Source organism: Vulpes lagopus, chromosome 5 (genome assembly GCF_018345385.1).
Source record: "Vulpes lagopus strain Blue_001 chromosome 5, ASM1834538v1, whole genome shotgun sequence".
NCBI lineage: Eukaryota > Metazoa > Chordata > Mammalia > Carnivora > Canidae > Vulpes > Vulpes lagopus.
In genome coordinates this window covers 118028992-118051380 of record NC_054828.1, presented here as the reverse complement: position 1 = coordinate 118051380, position 22389 = coordinate 118028992, and the positions used below count along the sequence as shown (strand labels likewise).

Sequence of the window (22389 nt, the reverse complement as noted above, 5' to 3'; positions counted from 1 at the left end):
TAAATGAAACCAAGAACAAGTTTAGTAAAATTTATAAGCCTTTAGGCAGCCCGATCAGGAAAAAAAAATACAAGAGAAGACATGAGACATAAAACATTAGTATCAGGAAAGAGAAGTGATACCTTAAAGATGTTACTGATGCCAAAGGATAATCAGGTAATTTTGTAAACAGCTTTATGCTAAGAAATTCAACAAGCGATAAAATGAACAGAATCACAAATCTTAAGCTTACTTGAAAACAAACAGCTTGAAAAGTCTTTTATTTATTAAAGGCATTAAATTTGTGATTTAAAGCCTTTTCATAAAGAAAACTCCAGGGCAAGAGGACTTCATTGGTCTATTCTACTCAACATTTAAGGAAAAAATAATATTGATTCTATATAAACTCTTCCAGAAATGACTACGCATATAAGGATACTGGATTTTTGACACAGGTAGCATTTAAGAGCAGCAGAAAACAGAGGGCAAGTGACACAATACTACTTGCCCTTCTACAGTCTCCTCCCTTTTGAGTGCAGGTGGCACCTGTGAATCTGATGACGTATTACCCCCATGATGAGATTACATCATAGAGCAGAGATGACTTTAATCACACACATCCTTCAAAATCTGAGTTTTCCTCTGGCTGGTGGGAGAAGAGGAAGTCAGAGATTCAAAGTGCTAAGAGGACTAGAAGTTTCACTGCTGGTTTGAAGCTGGAGATCACGTGGAAAGGAACAGAGAGTGACTTCTAGGAGCTGAGAGGGATCCCTGGCTCATAGTGAGCAAGACAGTGGGGACCTCAGTCATAAGGCCACATAAAATGGACTCTTGCCAACAACCCGAATGAGCTCAGAAGTGGATTTTTGGAAATGCAGGGCCTTAAGGGAGCTTTCTGAGATCCAGGCAACCGTGACTCTTGAGCTGGGTGTGTGTTATATGGGAGTTTACTTTGGGATAATTCATGGAGGTAAAAACATTTATGTTTTAATCAATTTTCTGTAGTGTTATTCCAAAATTAGGAGCAACTTAAAAATGCAAATCACTTGTAAGGAATTTTATATTTCCAAGAGTAAAATTTCTTATCAGAGAATGTACCTTTATTTCTATTCTTTTTTTCCCTGATAATTTCTGATCTAAGTATACTTTTTTTTTTTTTTTAAAGAAAGTAACATACCAGTTTCCCTTCCAGTAATTGCTCCAAGGAAGCCATCTTTTTCATTCCTCAGAAATGCTCGTAATACAACACAGTGGTCAGAAATAATAATACCAAATGGACATGTAATTTCCTAAGGGGAAAACACATTTCTCTTGGCAATGATTGTCAACAGCATTCTCGGAAACCCAGCAGAATTCAGAGTTTCAAGCACCACAGTGAGGGAAATATCCAGGAGCAAGAGTAATGGAAACAAAAACATGAACATGAAGGAAAGAGAATGACTTAGAAGAATGGGAATTGTTTACTTGCTTTTTTCCATTACAAATCTCAATACAGGTACAAAGAAAACTCACTGAGGAGTCTAATATACTATACTTTGCTACTATATCTTCTGAAACCTGCTCATTGTTCAAGTATCACTACAGCACTTCACCTCGCAGGAGAGTGGCTAAGGGGATGAAAGGAGTGGGGGCTGACATTGGAAGACAGAAGGATTTTCATCTCACAAGTCAGATGGCATCATTAAGTTCTCCAAGTATATGTAATCTACAATGGAGAATTGCCTTCTATTGAATTCCATCACCTATTTTGATGCTATTCCGTCCTTCTGGAAAAATCCCAACTCATCTTCAAGTCAAATTCAGTAGTCTTACTCTCTGTTCCTGACCCAGGGAGAACTGATTTCTCCTCTATCTGTTCTCATGAAAGCCCTAACTCTGAGAGATTAAAATTCTTCACATTTGTCTCCCTGACCATGCTGTAAGTTAACTTAAAGGCAAGAGCTTTATTTATTATTCTTTCCAGGGCTTATCTGAGTACTTGGTTCATGGCAGGTATCCGTAAGGGTGTTAAATAAGATTAGAAGGGACTGAGCTGGTGTTGTTTTTTGGAAGAGTTGTAGGGGGGCAGTGGTCGGGAGGAAAAACCTGTTGCTTTCCTGGAAGTGGTGCAAAGCTGATGTTACAGGGGAGCCCAGAACTGGGGGCAGAAACACAATCACACTGGTGAGCCAAGGAGGGATGTACTGGTATAAACCGGGACAGATCCCTGCAGGTAAGAGGGAGAGTCTAAGGGTTTTTGTTGAAACTGGCCAAAAATTAGGTCTCCCAAAGCACTCGTCTCAGCAGTGAGGGAAAATGCAGAGGGAAGTAAAACAACAATGAGTGATGCAACAAGAAGTCTGGGGGAGATGCACAGATACTTTTTTGAGGTAGAAGTTGGGGACTGGAAGCCAAGTTGTCCTGCTAGTTTGCTGACAGGTAATCCAATGCCTCCTGTAGGGTTCCACAGTAGAATGCCTCGGTTTGTTTGATTTTACCATTATTTTCGTTATTATAACCATCCATTTAGTCTGCAAATGGATCACCTTATCTCTGTGACACTGAGTTCACCAAAGGGAAAAACACAACTCAAGGTGTATGATTTTTTTTTTTAGAAGAAAATAATACAACTTCTTAGAATAGCAGGATAACATACACATACAAATTTCTTTAGAAAGCTATAGTAAAGCTTTCATTGAGTCATTTAATTTTTTTTTTTTAAACATTTCTTTTTTTTATTTTTTATTTATTTATGATAGTCACACAGAGAGAGAGAGAGGCAGAGACACAGGCAGAGGGAGAAGCAGGCTCCATGCACCGGGAGCCGACGTGGGACTCGATCCCGGGTCTCCAGGATCGCACCCTGGGCCAAAGGCAGGCGCTAAACCGCTGCGCCACCCAGGGTTCCCGAGTCATTTAATTTTAAACTAGAGATGGTATTCTAGTATTGTATCCAATCATTACCTTTTATCCTAAATCCTAATACTGACCATGTACACACACACAAAACTTCTCTGTCATGCTGCATTTCAGGCTAGATTTCTAAGAATTATTAAAGTTGCAGTTGCCTTTTAACAACAGATTTTTTCTAAGCTACACCATAAATAAGAGAATAGGTAGCATGGGAGTCTGGTTTTGTCTTACTCAAAAAATTTTTCTGAGATTGAGTTAAAAATATTTTGAGAATAAATGTGTGATTCTTTAGTAAAGGTTTTGTGTCAGTTCATTGAAGAGTTCATTTCATATCACTGTATGTGTTTAAAATAGTTATTTCTACACAGATCAAGGAAAGGAAAGATAACACAAGTTTTTTTTTTTTTTTTTACAAGAATGTATGCAATAAAGTAATACAACCTACCAGGAATGCCCTTTGTCTCTGCACTATGTTTTTCTAGTTAGGTAACTGAAAGGAATTAAAACATCAATTTGGCCTAACTAACGAAAAGACCCTAGAATATTTTTTAAAGTTAATTATCTTGACCTGTGATACTGCTAACCTAAAATATATTTGCTTTTAGCTTTGATCAGGAAATCCAATTTAGCTGTCTCAGTGAAAAGCCTATTCCTTATGAAGTAGAAGAACATCTATTATAAAGAAAATATGTAGTAGCAAACATTCCAGAATTAAAATTAAAGTAAAAAACCCCATATATTTTCTTTAAAAACAACATTTAAAACAATATAATTATGTAAATTGATCTGATGGACACTGTGGTAAAGTTTATAAAATATGTTAATTGAATTAGGGCTACTCTCTGAATGCCAGATAGGAACTGATGTTTCACTCACTCAATCTGGGGAAGAAGGCTAATACATGGACTCCCAGCCCAAAGAAAGTGCCATCTTTGCCAAAAGGGCAACAGCATTTGAAATACTTGAATATTTTGGTTCCTTGAATTTTTCGGACCTTACTACAACAAAAAAAATATGTGTATAAACTAAAGGATACAGAAAATCAGTGTCTATCTAGATAGGGCAGGATTTATTATCCACTATTTAGACTAGCAAACTTCCTCCATTTGTTTCTGTAAGATTTCTACTGAAGCACAGACATTACATAATGTGCAAACACCGTAAGGCCTACTAAAAGTCAAGCTGGCATGTTAAAGGTCGCTGTCTGGGTGACAGTAAAGCCAGGGAAACAGGTCTGCAGGGATGTCACAGATGTTACAGACCCCTGAGAATAATCTTGGACCCCTGCTTTTTCCACTTGATTAGCCCTCTCTTTGTGTAACCCAAAAATACTTCTGATTCAAGTGGGTTGGTTTGAACACTGATTTACCTTTACCATTCATGAGATACAAGCTTGGGAGGAGGCCACTATTATCTGCAAAAGCCATGGTCTTATAAGTATTGGTCTCTCTCAGCTGGGACCATCTTCCTTTTGTAGTAAGCAAGGTGATGGGAATCACCTAAGGGATAGCCAGGGCAAGCCTGGGCAGAGGCAGTTTCTGTGGTACTTGTTGCAAGAGGATACAAGGGTGATGTGGGATCCCAAGGGGACAGGTAGCAAGACGCTTGCTAGGATGGTTGAAATGCTTGGTTAAGGATCAGCCTAGGGTGACTACTGGGAGATTTAATTAAGACCCAAATAGACAATGAACCAAGGGTCCAAAGAAAAAGACAAGTAATTCTCGCCTGCCTTCCCCTTACTCAAGGTTATACAGACTGAGTGGGAAATATGGAAAAAAAAGAGACCACTGAAGTACTGCTTACATCAGAAGGCCAGATCTAGAACAAAGACAAAAGAAAAGCAGAGAAGCAAGGATGGCAGAAATAGGACAGCTGTGCTCTAAAAGTTTGTTTGGACTTTGGATGTTTGGAACAGATATGAAGCAAGGTAGCTGAGAGCTCAGTTTACTTTAGAGTGTAATTTGCACATAGTATAACTCTACAGTGCTTGTGCAGAAAAGGAATCCCAGGGTCCCCAAGGAGCAATGTGGCTAGAATTCTTTGGTTTTCTTGAGCCAGGGAAGGTAGAGTGTCATCCAAACTGTCTTGTTTCTTGATGCTTGCACTTGGGGCCACTGGAAGACATAGTAGGGGGTCAATCACTATAGCTGAAAGGAAGATTCCTATCCTTCAAGGACAGCTTATGTAGCCCACTTCTCTAAGAGGGTGCTTAGAACTCTGCTGTAGAAAAACTGGAAAACATCTTTATATAATTACCTCTTTTAGTTAAAAACATTAAACGCTTGACTATATCTCATATGTGTTACACCGCCACTAAACATATATAGAAAAACAAATAAAACTTTCGTATACTCTGTGTCCTGGTATGGCTTTAGAAAATATTTCTAAAGAGGTATAAGAAAAGCACAGATAGTTTGATAATCAGTTAGTTTGATAGTTTGCACAGATAGTTTGATAATCAGGCATTCCTATCTAATGCCTATCAGAAACTCAGATGTTTTGAGTGAAGTGTTCTATAAATATCTATTAAGTCCTGTTGGTTGATACTGTGGTTCAATTCTTCTGTATCTTTGCTAATTTTCTGTCTTGTTCCTTCAACTGTTGAGAGAGGTGTTCTTAAGTATCTAACTATAATTGTGGATTTGTCCATTACTTCTTTCAGTTCTATCAGTCTTGCTTCATATATTTTGCAACTCTCTTGTTTGGTGTACATGTTTAGGATTGCTATGTCTTCTATCTTCTTGGTAGACTGAACTTCTTATTGTTATTATGCAGTGTCCCTCTCTGTCCCTTGTAATTTTCTTTGCTCTAAAGTCTACTTTATCTGATTTTAAGACAGACATTCCTGGTTCCTCTTGATTAATGTTTACATAATGTATCTCTTTCCATTTTTTTACTTTCAATCTACCTGTATAATTATGTTTGAACTGAAGGCAGCATATACTTAGGTAATGTTTTTAATCCACTTTGTCAATCTTTGTCTTTTAATTGGTGTATTTTGACCATTTCCATGTAAAGTAATTATTGATATGTTAGAAGAGCTTGTACGCCATTTTATTACTTGTTTTCTCTTCATTCTGCTTTTCTTTGTTTGTTTTTTGTTTGTTTTCTGTGTTTTTTTCTCTTTTGTGTGTGTGTGTGTGTGTGTGTGTGTGTGTGTGTGTTTTCTCTTGCCCTTCTACACGTTACTGAATATGCAGGGGTTTTGGTACTTAGTAGGAAAAAGTACATCCATTCCATCCTTCTGGAAGCAGAATTCCTTGTAGGAAAATGGAATCTCTAATTGGAAAATGCTTTTTATAATTCCTTCTATCGGGTAAAAAGAAAAATGCCCAAAGGAAAAAGAAACTGTAAAGGGAAATAAAATGATTTACTGAAGCATATGTGGAGTAATTTTATATTTTTTAAAAAATATTTTTTATTTAGTTATTCATGAGAGACACACACACAGAGAGGCAGAGACACAGGCAGAGGAGGAAGCAGGCTCCATGCGGGGAGCCTCATGTGGGATTCGTTCCTGGGACTCCAGGATCATGCCCTGGGCCGAAGGCAGGTGCTAACCACTGAGTCACCCAAGGATCCCCAATTTTATTTATGTTTGCCAGAATTTCAAGTGACTTCCATTTGGTCTCAAATAATTTCCAAAGATATATATATTGGCCCTTAGAGATCATCTAGTCTAACTTTTGGTCTGATCAATGTCCAAGAACCAGACAGCAGAAGGGTTTCTGACATGTAGACAATGCCCTTCTCACTTAGGCCATCTCTTTCTATGATAGGAAGGAAGGATATGGGGTTGGATTAGGTCTTTAAGGGGCCTCTCCAACTTCAGTTTTTGTGATTTTTATAACTCCCCTGAATCTTGCTTCCTTTCTTCCTTTCTCCTCTTCTTCCATTGCTATGCTAGGGTATACTAAAAGAATGGGGGTTGGAGAGAGCATGGAACAGACAAAAATCCACAAATAAATAAAAGATAATGAACTTTTGGGAGTCCTGCCTTTATAACTGACTGGGGCAAAAAGATGACAATAGCAGCTATGGTAAAAGGAATCTTTAGTATAGTGGTAGACTGCCAAAGTCTGAACGCTACCCACTAGTTGTATGACTGTGCAAATCATATAACTTCTTTATAGCTCTGTATTTTCACCTGTAAAATGAGGACAGAAAAATATCCAAAACAGATTAGTTCTGAGGACTACAAGTAAATACCCAGAATGGTGCCATTAGCTGCTGCTGCAATTGTTGTTATATCATTCACTGGAGGCTTATTATAAATAAAATATTATATAGACACTTTGCATATATTATCATGTTTCATCTTACAATAACCTTTTGAGGTATAGATTAAGAAGGGATCATTTTATTATGAAAATAATTGATAAATAGTCTATAAATTAGTATTAACTAAAAAGGTAGCTTACATTTAAAAACAAAAATTGAAGCCAAAAACTATAGTAGCAAATATTCCCTGGCACATTCAGAAAATATAATCAGTACAATGACTGTTATTAATTACTTTTGTCATTTAAACTCCTCCAAAAACATGTAAAAGGGAAAATAAAAGCATTGCTTATTCACTCTATGGGAGTATTGAGCCTGGTTTCCTTGGCTGGTTTCTCCTGAGTTCTTACAATGGACTAACAAGGTGTACTCTGGATTCCTATAGAGTCCATATGTACTATATATAGAATTCTCTCCCACCATCTGGCAGCTAGAGTGGAGAATCAGAAGGATAAGTTTTTAAATCAAAGCCTGATGAAAATGAAAATGAAAGCCTCTATGTCTGTTTTTATTTTATGTCTAGTTTTAAGCTTTTAGGAGAAAAATAATTCCTTGCTCGATATTCACTCACTGTCTGAGGAAATTCTGCATTGTGATACAAGAATAAACCTATCCATTTAATTTTTATTTCTTTCATTTATGTATTTTTTAGAATTTTATTTAAATTCAAGCTAGTTAATGTATAGCATATTATTAGCTTCAGGGGTAGAATTTAGTGTTTAATCAGGTACATATAACACCCAGGGCTCATTATGTCAAGTGCCCTCCTTAGGGCCCCATCACCCAGTTACCCCATCCCCTCACCCACCTCCCCTCCAGCAACCCTGAATTTGCTTCCTATAGTTAATATTTTAAAAATTAAGTTAAGAGTCTCTTATGGTTTATCTCCCTCTCTTTATCTATTTATCTTCCCTCCCTTCCCCTATGTTCATCAGTTTCGTTTCTTAAATTCCACATATGAGTGAAATCATATGGTATTTGTCTTTCTCTGACTGACTTATTTAATACATTTTAGTTCCATCCACGTCATTGCAAATGGCAAGATTTCATTCTTTAAATCAATGCACAGAAGTCTGTTGCACTTCTATATACCAATAATGAAGCAGCAGAAAGAGAAATCAAGGAATTTATCCCCATTTACAATTGTACCAAAAACTATAAGATACCTAGGAATAAACCCTGAGCCAAAGAGGTAAGAGATCTGTACTCTGAAAACTACAGAACATGTATGAAAGAAATCGAGGAAGACACAAAGAAATGGAAAAAACATATACCTTTTAAAATGTGCTTACCAAGGCAGAAAGGTTCTAATATGTTTAGGACCGAAAATTCGCTCTGCAGTTTCATCATTTGAAGAGCAATTCTGATAACAAAGGACTTGATTTTCTCAGGCCATGGTTTAAGTAGAAGGTAGGCAAAAACATAGAGACCATATCGAAGCCAGCACAGGAGTGGAGTGGCGATCCTGCCATTCGGTGACTCAGACATTCGCTCAATTGTTGGAAAGAGCAGAAAGGAGCGAATTATCTATAATAAAAAACATACTTTGATGAGAAGTTTTCTTAAGGGATAACCCACCGTTTTATTGTTTCTTCTATATAGTACAGTACAGGACAAATGACAGGGCTTCAGAATACAACTAAAGATCTGCTGCAAATGAAAAAAACTACCATCAGCTGTCTTCTCAGTGCACAAGCAATCTGGGGGAGGCATAGGATGTCCCCTTGAGTTACTGGGGTTAATATTCAGGGTGAGGAACAAATCAGATTCCTAGATAACTTCCTGATTGTGACAGCAATTCACAATCCTTTCGAAAGACCACCAAAATTAGGCATTCACGTTCCATTCTAATAGTTATACCACCACACTGACTAGTGATACCAGAAGAAATCAGAACTACATAAAGAACTCTGGTTCTGGTCATTTCTCTTGTTAATTATATGTGGGGATAGTTCACTCTTGATAAGCTTCTCTATTCCTTACTCTTACCAATAAAAGATAATCTTTAATAGGATCAAACATATTTCTAACACCTGATTTAACCTTAGTAAAATGCAGGCTAGAAACAAGGAAAGCTGGGAATCTCTACCTATAAGGGAAAATGTTCAAGGACAAAAATATAATTTCAACTGAATTCATCAGGATATCAGGAAATATATTTTAATAATACTCCACAAGAAAGAAGAGCATTGCTAAAGCATTTTAAATTTACCATTAGCTACCACATCAATATTTTAAAAATTCATAGATAAAAATAATTTCTATTGTTCTGGATCCAGAAACAAAACACTGTTCTTCCAATCCCAATTCCAACCTCTGCTCACCTCTTAGGTAACTCCTATTTTGCCTTCCTTACTTTGCTTTACATGAATACTTATCATTTCTTAATACTATAATCACTTCCTTATCTTGCTTTATATTAATAGTTATTGTCCTGCAGTTGACTGAATTGTGACTCTCCTGAAATCATAAGTTGAAGCCCTAACTCCCAATGTGATTATATGGAGAGAGAAAGAAGGTCACAGAGTGGGGCTCCAATAGGTGGGATTAGTATTCTTATAAGGAGATTCACCAGAGAATGAATCTCTTCTCAAGAGGTGGCTCTCTCTTCCCAAGCACACACAAAGAGGTCTGGTGAACACACAATGGAGAAGACAGCCACCCACAGGCCAAGAAGCCTCCCCAGAAACTGACCATCTGGGCAAGCTGATCTTGGACTTTCAGCCTCCAGAACTGAGAAAATGTCAGTTGTTGAAGCCCCTTAGTCTATGGTATTTTGTTATGGCCGTTCAAGCAGACTAATTACATATTCCTTAATACGATAGTTAAATCTTTTCTGTGAATGAATTTTGTATAAATGCAATCAACAGTATGTTTTTGTGTTTTACTTCCTTCACTCAACACTGTTTATAAGATTCGTCCATGTTGATATATGTAGCAACAGCTTATTATCTTGGCTATGTAGTTTTCCACTGTATGAACATACTGCTATTTATTTTACTGATACTATGGACATTTTTATACATGCCTCTTGGTCGCATGTACTTCTGTTGATGATATCACTCAAAGTAGAAATACTGTATCATACGGTATGTATAAGTTCAGCTTTATTTATTTTTGAAAATTTATTTATTAATGAGAGAAGAGAGAGAGAGAGAGAGAGAGAGAGGCAGAGACATAGACAGAGGGAGAAGCAGGCTCCATGCAGGGAACCTGACGTGGGACTCGATCCTGGGTCTCCAGGATCAGGCCCTGGGCTGAAGGCAGGCGCTAAACTGCTGAGCCACCGGAGCTGCCCGAAGTTCAGCTTTAGTAGATAATTTCAAATAGTTTCCCAAAGTAGCTGTAAGAACGTACCCCCATACCAACAGACATGAGAATTCATGCTGCTACATACCTGCACTACATTTGGTTATGGCAAACTTTGTAATTTTGACTAACCTCATGAATAGCGGTATTTCACTATGGCTTTGTGTTTCTCTGATGACCGGCAAGGTTGAACAGCTTTTATGTTTATGTTTTCTATATCCCTTGAAGTGCTTATTCAAGTCTCTTGCACGCTTTTCTGTTAGGCTGCTTATCACTTTCTCTTCTTGACTTGTAGTTTTTTATTTATTTTATTTTATTTTATTATTTTATTTTAATTCTAGGTACTCGTCTTTTGTCATGTTGCAGTCCTTGGCTTGCCTGTTCATCTCTGATATTTTTCTTAATGGACATAAGTTCTTAAGTTTGATGGAAGAGAATTTAAATCTTTTCTTTTATACTTATTCTTTGTGCCTAGTTTGAAAAATTCTTGTCCAACCTCAAATCATGAAGATACTACTTTTCTCATTCAAAATGCTTCTTTAGAAATTAGGTAAAGCTACCTTTTAACTGAGTCTGTGAGTCTGTTCCTTTGATTTGAGGTACCGGTGATTTGCCATTTCCCTTATGTATTTATATTCCTACTTCTGGAGGAACTGAGTGCAGTTTTCCTGGTAGAACTGACAGTACAGTACAGGTTTTTGTGGACTCTCATCCTCTACCATTGACAATCCTTTTCTGTAGTAACCTGTAGGGATGGCATTGCCCAAATGTTCAAGTTGATCTGTAATTCTCACTGATACACAGTCTCTCTAATAAAGAACAAGGACTTGAGAGTAAAACTATGGAGGACTTTTTTCTTTCTAATCATCTTTGTTTTTCCTTGGTCCTGTCAGCTGAGTGCTGAGCCATTTCTTATAGACTTCCTTTTCTCTCAACAGTAGCCAAGATATTGTAGCTGTTTCTTTCTTGGTCACAATAATTTGACTTCTACTAGGTCTCCTCCTCTGTCACATAAGTAAGAATGTGCTGTTCCTTGTGGTCTTGGTGGTAAATAAGACATTCTTTGGGAGTAGGGAGCCATAGCCTCTTCTGATGATTTTTTAAAAATGCTGCTTTGGCAACTTTACATGCAAAACGCTCATAATGTGCTTTTGGAATGAATGTAGGGTTTCAGTTAGAATAGCGGAGTTTCTGCCACCTTGGTTGGCATCTTCTTAAGTACAAAGCAGAGAAGATGCTAGATGGACTGTGTGTGCTTAATAAAGGCATCCATGGGGACTTGTGATTCAGATGACGGTGGACTCCAGAGCATCAGGGATGATCCAGAATCTTCCAGTCAGAGCCAGCTGCCTATTTGGCAATGGGTTTACACAAAGATTATATATCAAGATTCACATAAAGGTTATGGAATCTCAGTGAAGTCTAACTAACCAAGAAAAGTCAGTTAAAGGAATTACCTTCCCTGGACACCACTTTCACCATGAATTCCAACTCAGTGTATTCAAACACGGACAGAGAAGGAATGAGGTCAGTTCTGGAATCCCAGGACTCTTCTGTTATTCAGTCTTCTTCCCCTCTGGTCCTGATTTCACCGTAATCAACACAGGGTGAGGACAGAGGCTAAGCAGGATGTGAAGCACCAGCATCATAACTGCAGTCCTCTGCCATTGCAGGAGGCGCCTGCAAAGAATCCAACAACTTTCTAGGGTCTCTGGGCCCTTGAACAGGCTTACCCTGCTCTCATATTCAGTGAATAGTGGTATGCCGCTACTTCACCTTTGCCTTTCTGTCCAAAGACAGTCTTTGGGACCGTGGCCAATGGCTCAAAGTCAAATGTGACTGCTGTCACTCTTGGAGACGTGGAATATCCCCTTCAGACTGACAAAAATTAAGAAGTCTAACAATACCAAGTGTTAAAGATGTGGATCAATGAGATCTCTTACACAATGTGGCAATAATAACTATTACACTTTCCTCCTCTGTTTTTGAAAGTACAGGCACTTTAGTAGGTGCCTGGAACTTACGCAGAAAGTAAATTTTTATCATTTTGTTGAATGTTAATAGTTTAATTAGGGGATCTGGCATTTCACTTGGATACCAAGCAGCATGCTTTAAGAGTCTGAGAGGTAGAAATGATGAATTCTCTCAGCAACAGGAATGGTGTTAGAATGAACCACGAATTTTATACCTTCAAATTCAGAAGTCTTTCCCTCTCTTTTGGGTAGCTCTAACATCTGAGTCCTTTTATTCCCTTAAGTGCTACCAATGTTCTATTGGACTTAACAAGACTTGAGAGATTCAAACAGGTGGGTTTACACACAGCAATCTTTGGTGCTGGGAGAGGCTGGGTTTCTCATTGCCCTGCTGAGGCCTCCCAGCCGAAGGTCCAAGAAGGAGAGCTGCTTTCCCCAACCACAGGAAAAGTTCTCCCTTGAGGCTGGAAGCAGGTGTGTTAGCAGCTGTCGTGGCCGCACAGGATAAGATGAAGGAACTGACTTCTTGGCTTCAGATGGGCTCTCATTTGCCAGTCGCACCAGGAGCCACAAGAACATGCCACGCCGAGGGAGCCGGGTGGGCCACAGTCCGCAGGCACGGCAGGCTCCCTGGCAGCCAGCATTCTTTAATAGGATTTCCAACAGCTCTGTGATCTAGTCTTCCATACTTTCATTTATAACCTACCTGAAACTGATTGTTATGTGTGCCATGAAATATGGGTCTAATTCAATTTCTTTCCATATGGAAACTCAATTGTCCCAGAGCTGTTAACTGTAAAGGCTTCTTCCTGGCTTTTCTGCAGTGACACTCATGGTGTGAATCCCATGTAGATGTGAATGGTTTCTTTTCAGTGTTCTCTGACCCACTCTACTGGCATACCTCTCTAACTCTGTGCCAAGAGCACCGTGTCTTATTTACTAAAGCTTCATAAGATATTTTGATATTTGGGATAGTAAGTTAAACCCCATCATGTTGCTCTTCAAAAATGCCTGGGGTATTTTTGGCTCTCTGCAATTCTGTAAACATTTTGGAATTGGCTATTTGACTTCTACATGAATCTCACTGAGATTCTGATTGTACTAAATTTATAAATTAATTTGAGAAGTAGTATCTTTAAAATACTGAGTTTTCCAATCTGAGAACATAGGGATAGTTCTCCTTCATGTCTCTAAAAATGTTCATACATTTTATGTGTAGTCATTTTGCGTAACTTTTGTCAGATTATTAGGTACTTATAATTTTAATGCTGTTGTAAACAGGCTATTTTAAAATTTTCACTAAATGGCTGCTGCTTGTATATATGATATAAAAAATATTTACATGTTGATTTTGTGTCCAGCAAACTTATTAAAGTCCCTTAGTTTTAGTAAGTTGTCTGTAGATTCTTTGGATTTTCTAAGTACATAGTTATATCATTCATATATAATAACAAGGTTACTTCTTCCTTTCATATCCTTGTATCTTTTTTTTTTATATTACCTGAGCTAACCAAAACCTTACTACAACACTGACAGAAATAATTCTTGCTCCTGAATTAAAAAAATTTTTTTTCAATATAATCACAAAACATGATGTGTACTGATACACTTTGTTGGATTAAAAACACTTCCTCTAAAAAAAAAAAAAAAAAAAAAAAAAAAAAAAAATAAAAACACTTCCTCTATTCTTAGTTAATTGCTTTTTAAAATCATAAATGGATGCTGAATTTTATTAATTACCTTTTTTGTACCTATTGGGATGATTGTATGATTTTTTTCCCTTTCATTTACTAACATGGTAAACTATCAATTGATTTTCTAATGTGAAACTAACTTCAATCTCTGGACCACAGTAGTGATATTACCTCTTTCCTTCCTGATATTGACTGTTAGTACCTAACAGAGTAAACTTTTATAATTATGAAGGAATTCTCTTCATTTCTAATATGCTTTTTCCTTAGGGCTTATTTTAATATCAACATGGCTATACCAACTTTCTTTTGCCTAAAATTTATAAAACTTTTCCCACCCTTTCAGATCCTATCTTTTTAAGGCCTTATATTTACAAGTTATATTTGGAATTTTTTCCTCTAATTTGACAATCTTTGTCTTTTAACTAATATGATTAATAGGTTTACTACCTTTTTATTTAAATCATTCCTAATATTTTGGAGCTAAATCTAAAATATAAACCTAAAATCTTACCTTGTTGCTTTTTATTTTTTATAGACCTTCTTATTTTTTTCTTCTTTCTATCTTTTGCAATGAGAGAGACAAATAATTGATAGTAAGTATTAAATAACTGAGTAAACGATACAAAAAGTGATTAAAATATGTATGTAGGGATGCCTGAGTGGCTCAGCAGTTGAGCGTCTGCCTCCAGCTCAGGGCGTGATCCCGGGATATGGGATTGAGTTCCATATCCGGCTCCTTGCAGGGAGCCTACTTCTCCCTTTGCCTATGTCTCTGCCTCTCTCTCTGTGTGTCTCTCATGAATAAATAAATAAAATCTTTAAAAAAAAAGCATGTGTGTAAGTCACAAAAATGATTATAATTCTAAAGCAATTAGAGGACAATTTAAGGAATAACAACAAATAATAAAATAATTATTAACAACAATAATAACAGTATGCAAAAATGCATGTTAGTAAACTCAAGTCCATGGTGACATAGGGAAGAAATACAATAATGAAAGGAGACTAGGAATTGCTGGAAGTGGTGCTGTAGTTTAAATCGGGTGTTAAGGGAAGGCTAAAGAAAGATGACAGTTGTGCAGCCAGTCATGGAGTGAGCTGTAAGATATTTGGAAAAAAAGTATTTCTGGAAATGGAAGGGCAAGTCAAGTGCAAAGCCTGTAAGACAGATCCTAATTTGCTGTGTTGAGCAAAAGCACAGAGAACAGTATTGCTGGGGTGGTATGTGTGAAAGGAGAGCAGTTCATGTTGTGATCACAGGAGCAGCACGGGAGACAGAGGATGTAGGGTCTGGTAGGGCTTTGGGTTTTACTGTGAGTAGCTGAGAAGCTGTTGAAGGGTTTTGGAAGTAAGAGGGATCTGTTTGACTTCCATTTTAGTAGAATTATTATATTGTTGTATTGTTAATACTGCATTGTTAATACTGTCTCAAAAGGACTAAATCAGTGAAATTAGACAAGATAAAAAATGAGTAAATACTGGAAAGGTAAAATTACTATTAGTTATGACTTATGTTTAAAACATTAAAAAAACCCACATATAAAAATAGCTACATACAAATGTAAGAAGAAACGTAGTGCACTTATCTAAAGAAAAGTTTAAAACACAAAGGGAATTCATTTCTTTGTTCTTCTGTTACAAAAGAGATATAAATTTTCCCACTAAATTAATGGACCAATTCATTTCAATCCCAATTAAAATAGTAAAAGATGATTCTTATTTTGAAATTTAATGAATTCTTTTAATGTTCATTTGGAAAATGAAATGCACTAACCACCTAGGAATTCTGAAAAAGAAGAAAAAAAGATTAGCTCTCCTAAATATTGGACAAAGCTGTTTATCAGAAAAGGATCACATAGTTCAGTCGAACATAAAAGAGTCTCAAAACAAACCTGAATACCTGAGGAATTAAATTTATGATAAAGGCATCTATGGAGAAAAAAAGGAGTTATTCAATAAATGCAGTTGGGGAAACTGGAAAAAAAGAGTTACTTGGAGTAGCAAAGGACTGGAGACTAGAGTTCATAATGAAGAATGGCCCCACATATGGCAGTGCGCCTATACAATGGAATACTATATTACAATGAGATAACAGGTATATTTGCATGTGTTGACAATGAGGATGTACAAATTTTCTTTCTTCTTTGAAACCAGCTGGTTGGGACTGTGAATAAAAGGGAGTTAGCAAGCTTTAAAGGAGACATTCTATGGGTTTGGGCTCATATGCTCTTTGGGCTTTTATTTTTATTTATTTATTTTTTGGGGGCTTTTAATTCTGAAAACACAGAGGCAATTTTGCTTATTTTCAGGTTCTTCAACTGTGTCCTGGAGAATTAATGTCATTGGATAATGGAGTCTCCACCAACTGCAATTTTTCAGCTCTCAATCTTATTTTCTCCATATTAGTAAATAACCAAACCAACTACTATCAGGGATTTGACTAAAAAATAATTCCAGCAAATAATGTGAGATCAGTACATTTAATCTTAATAATCCCCTAAGCCTTCCATCATTTATAAAACAGCACTGTGGATGATAAAGGAAAATATTCAGAACTAGGACCCTCAAGTGCTACAAATTCTTAATTAGGAAAGTAAAACGATTATGTTCTGTTCTATCCTGTTTGTAAAAGCAGAAAAAATATGTTAAATGGGAAAGCTAGAAAGAAATGTTTCTGTTTTTTCCCCTGGTCAACCACAGTTAAACCAGAACAATCTTAATGAAAATTATCTGCAAGAAGTCTGGTGGTTTAGTCCTTTATGATAACCCATTGCTCATTCTAGTTCCAAGTTTATTCACTTCATAACAAGGGCTTCTTTGTGTTTATTAAAGTGTCCTTAAAAAATATAAAGTGTCCTTAAAAAATTTAGAGAATATAAATGGTTAATACAGTTACTGTCATACTAAAAAATACACCATACAGATTCCATACTAGTTATGTAACCCACAGTACAAAGGAACTTCAGACTGATCAAATCAGTTGGCAGAAAGAGGAAGCAATCCATTACTTTGTATAAATGATCCATTACTGTGACCCATGTTAAACAAAACTGCATGCAAGGGAAACTCTAAAAATACATGAGCAACTACAGGGTTACATGTGGTTGATCTATATCAATAACAAAATGAGAATTCAAGTGCACTCTGAAAACATGGGAATGTACTGAAACAATAAGGAAGTTCAAATACATACTCTGAATGCATCATTACCTCTAAAAACTATAAGAAGACCAAAGATTGTTTATCACAACTAACACTTAGTTGATGAGACTTGTTTTCCTCTCTTGCCTTTGGAGAACAACAGTTATTACCTGTTGGGTGAAACTCCTACTTTTTCTTAGATACCAGAATGGTAACTTCAATGAAATTTATAGTCCAAATTTGATAGGATAAGCCACAGCAACAAGAATTTCTTTTATTCATACAGAAACCTACTGGCAAAAAAAATCCCATCAAAGTCAAGGAAGTATACCCAATTTTATAACACAGCTGTTCACAGGAGGTTTCCAAATCTGTGTACATGACAACACATTTTCTTATGTTACTGTCTCAATAAAGAAAGAACTTCTAGGCTGGCCAGTTCACTCTACTCTACTGAAACATTCTCATCTATTTCACATTCTATTTGAAATCTACCAGAGTCCATTCTGATGATGAAGCACAACCATGGTTTCTTGAATAATACAGGAAAATAAATATAAACAATGGGATTTTTCATAGAAGATGCATTTTGGGGATTTGAAATAGTATTTTGATGTTTATTTTTTCTGAAATTATTATTATTATTAATCATTTTACAGAAAGGAACTTAGGAATGATTTGAAGTGCAGCCATAAGGTAAGATGTCTGATGTTCAGGTGTGGATTGTGTAAAATCCGTTTCATTAAATAGGCATTTTTTTTTAAAAAAAGAGTACAATCTAAAGATCACCAATCACTATACTTACTGTTCAGATAGTATACTAGAGATATATTATATTATATTACAGATATATCATATAGTGTACTACATATATATATATATTATTGTTTGGTGACATAATTTCCTGCGGGTGAGTCAATCACTATCATTTTTTGGAAAGATTTTATTTATTTATTCATGGGAGATACAGAGAGAGAGGCAGAGACATAGGCAGAGGGAGAAGCAGGCTCCCTTTTGGGAGCCTGATGCGGGACTCAATCCCAGCACTCTGGGATCACGACCAGAGCCAAAGGCAGACGCTCAACCACTGAGCCACCCAAGTGCCCCGAGTCAATCACTATCATTGTTGTTAGAGGCAGGCCAATATTCACAAGTGTTTCAAACTACTTGGCTTTGGAAATGACTAAGCCTGTATCCTAAGAAATAAAGCATGAGATCCTTCAACTAGTGATTGCTGAAAAGAATGATGCCACTTCAACATGTTCTGCTTTAGATGGCATTTAAGGAAATAACCACTTTTACCATTTTCTATTCATATGAATTACACTCATGACCCTCTGGGACAGAGATTTTTCTATACTTTAATTACCTGAATGTAAAAAAAAAGCCATTCCATGCATTTAATCTACATGTCAGTGTTGCTAATTACAGAGAATGCTTGCATATTTGCATATAGGTATATTATAGCTTATGATTGATTACATTAAACATTTGAAACATAGGTTCAACATCTTCCTACAGTTTATTCTTCCCAAACTTTTGTCATTTTATACACTTTGCATTTATTTTATTTTGAATGCAAATTACTCTTCTCTTCAGCTTAATATCTCTTGGAATTTCCTTCCTTTTGAGTCTCTCAGATTTGGAATCACAAAGAACTCAAATAGAAAACAGTGATGCTCATAGACCTACTGCAAATTATTCTTCACAGGTTGCTGGGCAGCACAGCCATCTATTACAGAGCATCTGTTATTCCGAACTAAACAGTGTCCTCCAGGTAGCCTCAGTGAATGGTGACAACAGCAAACCCATCCTCATGTCTACACCTACAACATTCTCACATCGCTACTTTGGGCCTTTGGCAATTTCAGCTTTCTCTTGGTTTCCAATGGCAAAACTACACAGAATTTGAAAGGATGATTTTCCTGACCAAAAAAGGTAGTAGCTGGTAATTCCCTAAACTTGGAGCCAGAGTAGTCTATGTGGGTCAGGAAGCAAAACAAAACAAAACACAACATCCCAATTGTTCGTAATGGGATTGGAACTTTTCAAAGTTAGAAAATGGAGTCTTTAAAAGCTTAAGCAAGAATGACTAAGAAGGAAAAATCATTAGGTCTATTGCTTGTTTTTTGGTTCATTCGTTCGTTCACTCATTCATTCATGATATACTGGTACCTACAACATACTAATGCTGTGGGGCATTCTGGAGATTCAATGGTAGACAAGACAAAGAGTCTGCTTTTAGAGAACCTAAGTCTAAGCAGAGAGACATTAATAATAATGCATGATAGGCTGCATGCTACAGGAAAGAAAGAGTGTAACAGAACCATAAAATGGGCACTAGAAACCTCTGATTCATCATGGCCTAGGAACCTCTGAGAAAGGCCTTGGAAAGAGAAAATGACAAATGTACACTGGGTACCTCCATGAGCAAAGTGCTGACAACAGAACTCAGGGTTATTTGGGGAAATCTGTATAAAAGACGACTCCTCATTTAACTTTGCTGAAAGACTGTGAAACACATTCACTTCCATTTCATATACTAAAGTACCATTTTAATACTTGAACTAAGATGAGGCATCACAGCTTTTCAGACTAAGAGAGAGCGGAACAATGGAAAGACCCATGGCCAGAGGCACACGCTGGACACGTGTCAATGCACCACCCAGTGTCAGACTTTGCCACAGGAGCTGTCCCAGTTAACACTCCTAGCTTCTCAGGAGTCAAAAGGAACTCTCAAGGTATTGCTCTCTTGTTTCATTTTATCTGGCAAAAAACAAATCCAACACTCAGGGCAGCTAAGACCCCAGGAGACAGAGATTAAAACGGGAAAATGAGCAGTTAATTCACAGCAAAGGGTTAGGCCTAAATAACTAAAATTCAGGCACAAATCCCATTACCAGCTTTGATAACAGAACAGGTAAGGATCTGTTCTCCTTTCAGATCAGGAAAAAAGAGAGACGTACCAAAGATGTATCTTAACATATTTTCTCTCTCACAGGCCTCTAAAGGGGGTGCTCCTCCTCTCACCGACTCCCAGATACATCAGGTTCTTGAGGGAGCTATCCCTCCTGTAGTCTCCCAGGCTGGGCAAATACCCGAGTTAGTTCCTGAGTCCTACCTTTGAGACTCACTGAATTTCTGAGGTCTCAGCTTCTATGAAGCTCACAGAAGGGACAAGAGCCCCTGGGAAGGCCCTTCCTTACCTTCTCTCACAGGGTTGGACTGCACTCTTGGAAAGCCTGAGAACTCTCTGCTCTCAAGAGTATTTGGCATAAAATGACAGGTCACCTATTTATCAATTAAAAACATTTCATGGTATCTGAAAATGCTATACAGTGGAAATGGGAGCCATATATTCTGTTACCAGCTCAAAGTTTAGCCAGAAACTAATATTTTATATCTATATTTCTATATTTCTATATCTATATTCTCTGTGTGTGTGTATATATATATACATACACATATAAATACATATATAGTGTATATATACCCCTACTCTATACATATGAGAGGAGACAGAGTGTGAGAGGGTTGGGAGAAGAATAATAAGGTAAATGAGGTAAAATATTAACAATTATAAGTGTGGGTAAAGTGTATATGGTGTTCTACGTACTATTCTTATTCTTCTACTTCTTCTGTTAATTAAGCCTGAAATTGTTTTCAAATAAAATGTTAAATAATAAAGTACAGTCCACCACTGCCCTCTATCCCCCAGCCACAGCACTTCCAATCCCTTTGATCTTGCCTCACTCTTTATCAAGGTAGCATCACCTTTGAACACATTAATTTCTGTATTTTTCAAGTCTACTACTGTTTCCCCTTAGCAGACTGTGAACTCTGAGAAGGCAGAGCTTCTTTTCCGTTTTGTTCATGGGTATCTTCATGTTCATTACAGGTGCTCAGTGACAGTGCATGGCACCTAGCAGACTGAATGAAGATTGGTCTGGTGGAGGGGCAGTGAGCCTTCCAAGATGACTGCCTCATTCAATACCCCTAAGCAACTCCTCCTCTCCAAGCCCAGCTCAGGACTGCAGGTTTACTCTGTATAGAAACCAAAGGAGAGAGCTTTCTGAGCTGGGTACACAGGCACAAAGAAAGGAAGAGTAAAGGGCCCACAGGAGAGAGGGATTAAGTGAGAGCCCAAACGCTAAATGCTGAAACTCTCACATGCAAACACCAGCCTCTGTGCTGTTTTGCTCTGATGCTGCTGCCCTGAGGAAGGAGATTTGGAGAAACTGAATGGCTCTAGAGAAAAACCACTGAGTGACATTGAGGAATACCACACACACAAAAAAATGTCAGGATACCTGTCCAATCACCCAGCAGCGAGGCCGGCTAGCTGATAAGGCCCACTCCCACACACAACCTCCTCGGATTTTCAGTGCTTCATTGTTAAATATGAATAGATAACAAAGGAATGTTGGACATTTGAGCAAAGCTTCAATTATGCTAGACAGATCAACAAAAGCAAAACATGAAAACAGGAATTCAGAATGAATCACAATAGTGCCCCTGTACAACAAAACTCCAAAGATTTGTTCTCCTTAGATAGAAAATGAGTGAGCCGTGAAATAAAAAGCACACTACAAAAAGTGAACAGAGACTAAGAAATTACCTTAGAAGTTATTTTTATGAAGGCTGAAATAAAAAAATTAATTATATAAATTACAAGAAACAGTTGGGAAAATCTCCGATATTTCTCCTGGTAGAGAATGAAAACAGAGGGGGAAGGGAGAAAGAGATTGATAATGGAAAATAAAATGAATCAACAGAATTGTTTCTGGATATTTAACATGTAAATAATGAGAAAACAAGGAGGAAAAAAATATAGAAGTTTTTGGTATGTAACGATGCCGGTTTCCAAATTAAAAAGGATAAAGAGTCCCAGGAATATCATCATAAGATGTAACAATGGGGCTAAAGATTCTAAAACTGTCCAGGGAAGAAACAAGGCCCATAAAGAATCAGAAACGTGAGATGGCATACTTTTCAATAGCAGAGTTTGAAGAATTTAAAGCCAGGCAACAGCTGGTAACAGTGGAGATGGGTAGTGGGGATGGCAGACTAGCTTACTGCAAAGCAATCCTCTTGCCAAGAACAATTAGAAAAGCTGGAAA

General features: G+C 37.1%; 1 protein-coding gene across 5 annotated transcripts in view; it reads right to left on the bottom strand.

Moving 5' to 3' along the window:
* LDAH (lipid droplet associated hydrolase) overlaps window positions 1-22389 on the bottom strand; it is a 105435-nt gene that overhangs the window by 23423 nt on the left and 59623 nt on the right. For all 5 annotated transcript variants that reach the window (XM_041755618.1, XM_041755621.1, XM_041755620.1 and 2 more), the window contains exon 5: window positions 8445-8679. In XM_041755618.1, coding sequence (XP_041611552.1) covers window positions 8445-8679 — 235 coding nt within the window. The remainder of the gene's footprint in view (window positions 1-8444; window positions 8680-22389) is intronic.